Consider the following 6,262-nt stretch of genomic DNA (forward strand, 5'->3'; position numbering starts at 1 on the left):
TCTTTATCAAACCTGTTTTATCGAAGTAACCCACTTCCAATCAGTATGTTTTTCAATGTTGATAGCAACATAATCCTTCACGACGTCATGTGTCAGTTGGAAAAAATTGTAAATGATCAATATGATATACAACATATGACAAAATATAGCTTTTAGTTGAAAATATAAACCACTTTTCATTCATATAACCTGGAAACGGTTAAGTATATCTTAACAAGACTCTACCTTTCAGTATAAAAATATGTACCTTTCTTTCGAAACTAACGTAAATACTGTGGACAAAAGTTTCTTTCCTCTGCCCAATAAAAAAATAGTCACAAATAAGGTAAATGATAAAGTGTTGCCTTTTAGCATTCTGAATGAAATGATTTTATTAATTGTGGCTCTTACGCAACGGAAACACGATCAAATTTAGAGATATTCGAATGGACTATGTTTCTGGAGTACACATCGATTTAGATTGTAGACTCCCTCCGCGGTCTAGTCTGGAGAGCGGAACGTCGGGGTTCGATCCCCGGCGACGTCATACCAAAAGACGTTGAAAGATGGTACATGTTGTTACCCTGTCTGGCGCTTTTCGTTAAGAAACTGGTCGGCATTATGTTTTCGACAATATACGTTACTCTCGTGCATAAGAGTAAATGAATTTTGCTCAACCTGCTACCTTGTTCCTCACCGTCTGGGCTGATATCCTAGACAACCCTATCATTGCCGAAGTTGTAGAGGCGGCTGGGTTGGTTCTTTCCCTTTCAACGACGTTGTCGTCCTGTGCTCTAGTCGTGATACGTGGTCGACCGGATCTAGGAAGGCTGAATATGTTTCGCCTGTATGCAGTCGGCCGATGGCGACGTTGTATTGGGTGGCATGTTTTCGCTGTTCACTTGCTGTAAGAGTGTAAAGGCATGCGAATTAAAGTCCGACGTTTTAAAAGCCCAACAAGTGATGTTCCACGTGATTGTCATCTTGGTGTGTTTCGGCGCCAGGCTCTCACGTAGTTGTGTTTTTTGCGATTTGCCATCTTTTCACCACATTTCTTTCCAAACATATCAATTCCAATCCATGCAGAAATGACCAATGCATTTATGGTATTAACTGTGTATGGATGTTGGCAGATATTTACGATTTTACTACTTTGGCGGAGTATAGATGCAGTAATTACTAGAAAGGTTTACTACATGAACCTTGTGATTATTTGGGCAAACATTTGACTTTGATACGTGATAAGATGAAAATTAAATTAAATATATTCATACCAACATTCATCGACATGTTTTAATCATATCACTTGGCCCGAAAAAATGCACAAATGTTTCGCGAAAGTCCTAGAAAAGGTTTTGTCTGACAGATTGGGAAAACTTGATTGTTGTCTTCATGTGTGTCCCAATAAGCGATTGTGGAGGTTGATATATTGACCACATGAGTACAACTTTCCGCGCCAGTAATAATAAACTTGGCCTTCTAATGTGTGTCCCTAATATATTACATTATGTCAGTAGATCAGATTTTGGGATTGAGAAACGAACTCATCTGGTTGTATCAAATTCACACTGAATTGTTGAAGAGTCATAAATACATCAAACAAGCAGTTGTATACGAATAAGGACTTCATGAGAAACACGCATAAACATGCATCTCTATACATACATAAAGATGCACCTCCAAACACACAGATCAAATATGCCCCTCTGCACACACATTAACACGCACCTCTACACAAACATCAAACATGGACATCCACACACATGCACATGAAACGTGTATTTCTATACAGACGAGTAAACATGCACAACTATACACACCTGCTTCCAACATAAAACATCAATACACACTGTTAAAATGTTCTTATGTGTTTTTTAAGTATCTTCAGATAATAGTATAGTGAGGTGCATGCACGTGTGTGTGTGTGTGTGTGCGTGCGTGTGCGCGCGCGCGCGCGCGTGCGTGTGTGTGTGTGTGTGTGTGTGTGTGTGTGTGTGTGTGTGTGTGTGTGTGTGTGTGTGTGTGTGTGTGTGTGTGTGTGTGCTTGGTCAAGTCCGGACTTAATGTACTTGATGTCTTGTAAAGCTAGTCACTGAGATACCATGCCTCAGTCTAACATGTTAACCCAAATTTCACCCCCTTCATGAGGAGCGGCTGACATGATAACAACAAATACCATCTTTTGACGTCGTTAAGGGGGATGAAGCGGCTAGGAGATCGAACCACCGACCTTCCGCGTAATGACTGTAACTTACATAACACATCACATGGAAATACGTAGTATCGACATAGTTTTTAATAAATGAGATTGTAATCATAACAAGCCAATCAATCGGAACCTTACGTTTACAATTGGATTTATAACACGCATTTTCACTCAGAAAACAATATATTTTTCAAGGCGCATATGACTTACAATGTATCAGCAATGCAATGATTGAAATTTATTTACAGATGGCAAAACCAGGGAACATACAGCAATGTCGCACACGAATATTTCCTGTCAATAACATACATTTTGCATCTACTAGAATATGCCATACACTTTATGTTCACGACAATCAAACACAATCTGATGTTATTATATATCACATATAGTCGAACATCTTTGTGTCGAACTCTCGAGTTCGAGACATCAGGTAAATTGTATGCGTAATCTGGATACTTGGGACACCTAAATGAGTTCGAGACAAACGGGAATTCGACACATCCGTGTTTGACATATCTAGGTTCTACTGTATATATTCCCTTCAAACAGTTCTTCAATTATTTCATTAGCATATTTTGACGGTAGTTCAAAAACGATTCTGTCGATGTTCACACTGGTGTATGTCTACCATCTAAGCCCCGCACACAACAGTTACATTGTCAGGAGAGCACATTGAAGGGTTGTCAGTACAGACAGAGTTGAAGGACGATCGTTTCAGTGCATGGATATAGTCTTCCCTTTGCTTGTTAGTACCACTGAGACAATCTCCACGGGTAAACACCACATGGCCAGCTGAATCACCTTCTGTAAAAGAGAAGCAGTCATATTGCATGTATGAACACAACAGCTGACATCATAACGGGTGTATTCTGGTTCTGATCGTACCCAAACAGACATCACATTGTTAATCGTATTGCAAGACACTGCAGTAATTTCAAATATGACAGTGTCCTTAGAAAGTTCAGGAAAATCATACATTCGAGCCTCGTTATGTCGAACTTGGATGTGTCGAATCCCTGTAGTCTCGGACTTATTTAGGAGTCCCAAGTATCCAAATTAAGCATTAAGCATAAAGTTTCCCTAATATCTCGGAACCCGGATAACCCGAACTTTTTTCCTTATCCCCAGGACTTTGACACAAAGAGGTCCGACTGTATATAGAAACTCATGGCACCCACCATTGCATCGTCGTGGAATAGGATCTGGAGTCCAGTGTCCACTTGCACCACACACTACCCACTGTCGCGCGTCAAAGCTGAGTGGAAGGGAGTAGTTGGCGTTGCATCCAACGAGACAGAACTGACCATAGTCCGCTCTCCACCCGTTACACAGGACGTAACCTTTGCTCGGAGCAACAATAGAAGGACACGGCTTGGCTGTATCCGAAACATAATGAAATACAGTGAATAATATTATCTCCCATAAATATCAATACATTATAAGAACATGAGAAGACAACAACCGAGTGTAATTGATTACATAAATAATCGTTGTTGGTTGTGTCCTTATATGCAGACAGATCCTTAAAGTTTAGCTCACAATGTTGTAACCTTCTGTTGCGTCGTACATGCAACATGAACTTCACAATCATTGATGGTTTTGTTAGTGATTGTGACATGTATGTATATGGCCAGTGTCACGTGTATTCGAACGATTCAACGAATGCCCTTACGTCTGACGCTGATTGTAAAGCTGCAGTTCGTCTGAAGGCCGTTACTCGGTTTGACTGCAGTGTAGAGGACGGTGAAGTCTCCCCAGGGGAAGGTGAAAGTGTTACTGTCATAGCTGTCATAATTAGAGGAAGTTTTCACAGGGTTGCCATGCGGGTCAGAGAAGTCAGGAGCTGTCCATGTGTAGTTCATCTCACGAGATGAGGTAGTCACACGAACACTAGAAGGGCATTGATCAGCCACTGGCGCTTGTATATCTAAAATAAATGTAAATAAGTGATTCCTGTATCGGCAACCATACCTTGTACAGTTTACCTGTGTTCTCGTCTATGGTTTCGTGGCTAACGCTTATGCAGTCTTTATGGAAAAGGCCGTCCGCCGCTTACACTTACACTTACTTACCGACATCACAGTTTTTCCCAGTCCAGCCGCTTCCACAGATACAGTCATACCTGTCCAGGCCATCAACACATGTGCCGCCATTCTGACACGGGCCACTCTTACACGTCTCGGCGACTGGAACAATCCAGGATATACTAGTACGTGATGCGTCCAAAATCAGATATGAAGAAATACGTACACTCAATAAAATGTTGATGCAATATACAAGAGACATTTTCTCGAACACAGGAGTATTACAAAATATTACCTGTGAGGGTAAACATATCGGGGTTCATGAAAATCGTATGTGCCCTAGGGTCATATCACGTCACGAGACAACTGTGTATTGTTTCCGTCATCCGGACGGCATTGTTGACGTCATTCAAATCTGATTGTGACATGAGGTCTCACTAGAAACGACGTCAAAATTGGAGATTGTTGACGTCATTCGACAAATTGTGGTTCCACTGCTGTTGCGACTTGCTGTCCTTTGTTCACACTAAAATTCGTCTCTGTGTGTGACATCTTCTTCGGTAATAAATAGAAGATTATATTCTTGTTCATGTCATACCAAGTTTACGAAACTCGTGCCAAAAGTTCGGTATTAGTACTTGTGTCGTAAACATAGTATGACACGAGCACTCAATTAACATCCTCTATATTATGAATCTTAATAATACAATGCGACACACACACATATTTTCCTCCGGGGAGATTAGGGATTACGGTCCCAAATTACCCATGTTTTTCGTGTATCGTGTTCTCAAGCTCGGTTGCTTGGTTGATTGCGTGTGTTCCAAGCCCGACTGGAAGGGATATTACACATGATATCAACCACTGGTCCAGATTCGATTAAGTACAGGTTGTAGTCATGTAGCTGCAATATTGACGAGTGCGGCGTTAAACAAAAAAACACATGATGCCGATCCACATGTTGCCACCATATTCATTCAATCAAATCCATAAAGAACACTTCATAATTCACGCAGCTACACGTGAATTACATTTAATCATACACTGATCCAGAATAATAAATTAATTATAATTACGTTGTGTTATTTAAAAAAATCCGTATTATGCTTTCACAATGACATGTCATACGTACATAGACATCTAGGTATTGAACGACTCCACCCTCCGTTAACCAAGCAGGTCCTCTCATAGGAACCAGTCAAGTTATAGCTGGTGTCACATGTGTATGTGATGACGTCATCATAGTTGAACCGTGTCCCGTGTACCTGTCCGTGTGTTATGGACAGTGGTCTGGCGCATGTCACAACTGAAGGAAGCGGGAGGAGGAAAATACCAACAACAAACATTTATGTAACATGATTGTGTTTAGATAATCATTGAATATTTCGCCCCTTTTCACTTTAAATAACATGTCACAAAACCTATTTCATTAACATAATCATTGTTTATATTCAGTTTATCCATATTTTATTATTAACGAGTTACAAACATAAAAATCGTTATCTCGAATACACTATTTTGAAGAAGTTATGAGCAACATTAAGCGATGAAATAGATACTTACCGTCACCACAGCACACTCCATATCTTCCCCGTGGACAAGTGCAGCGATATCCATTATAGTAACCTGCATCACAGTGTTTGTTGCAGTCGCTTCTTTCCCATCCACCGTTTCCTGCATCGCATGCTTCAAACCCCGCACAATCTGACGTGGTGTGATGCCACACCTTCCTCTGGCGAATCTGTCTGCCATAACATCTACTGGAACACTTAGACCAGTCCTCCCATGTGGCCCAGTGACACCCACAACTGTCCCATTTGCCTGTTCTTTGACATGAAGAGATGGGAATGATTGCGACCAAGATCACCCACAGCATGGTTACACCTGAAATGAACTCTTGGTTTGTGCCGACTCGTACTCTACACTTGTCTGACACGCCCTTGTATTCATGCTGATAAGAGTTGGCAAGCATTCAAGGGACATTACACACTGTGCCGTGGTTAATGTGCTTCATATTTAGAGTGATAGTAAGGTATCCACCACAGTGTAT

At 40.9% G+C, this 6,262-nt stretch overlaps 1 protein-coding gene across 1 annotated transcript; it reads right to left on the minus strand.

Moving 5' to 3' along the window:
- Positions 1-2,276: 2,276 nt before the first annotated feature.
- On the minus strand, positions 2,277-6,092 carry LOC139443927 (sushi, nidogen and EGF-like domain-containing protein 1). Its single transcript, XM_071224816.1, has 6 exons — positions 5,776-6,092; positions 5,345-5,518; positions 4,261-4,374; positions 3,861-4,115; positions 3,367-3,564; positions 2,277-2,992 (listed from the first exon to the last, which is right to left on the minus strand). The coding sequence occupies exons 1-6, from the start codon at positions 6,086-6,088 to the stop codon at positions 2,820-2,822; spliced, it is 1,227 nt and encodes a 408-aa protein (XP_071080917.1). The 5' UTR covers positions 6,089-6,092; the 3' UTR covers positions 2,277-2,819.
- Between the last annotated feature and the right edge of the window lie 170 nt (positions 6,093-6,262).

The sequence above is a fragment of the Haliotis cracherodii genome, unplaced genomic scaffold (genome assembly GCF_022045235.1).
Source record: "Haliotis cracherodii isolate W230 unplaced genomic scaffold, xgHalCrac1.p SCAF_5, whole genome shotgun sequence".
NCBI lineage: Eukaryota > Metazoa > Mollusca > Gastropoda > Lepetellida > Haliotidae > Haliotis > Haliotis cracherodii.

Excerpts from the sequence above, each read along its gene's own strand:
- LOC139443927 (XM_071224816.1), bottom strand. The coding sequence starts at position 6,088 with ATGCTGTGGGTGATCTTGGTCGCAATCATTCCCATCTCTTCATGTCAA. Across the intron at positions 4,375-5,344 it reads TTCAATACCTAGATGTCTAT|TCGCCGAGACGTGTAAGAGT; the intron begins GTACGTATGACA and ends GGATTGTTCCAG. Across the intron at positions 2,993-3,366 it reads TATTCCACGACGATGCAATG|AAGGTGATTCAGCTGGCCAT; the intron begins GTGGGTGCCATG and ends TCTCTTTTACAG.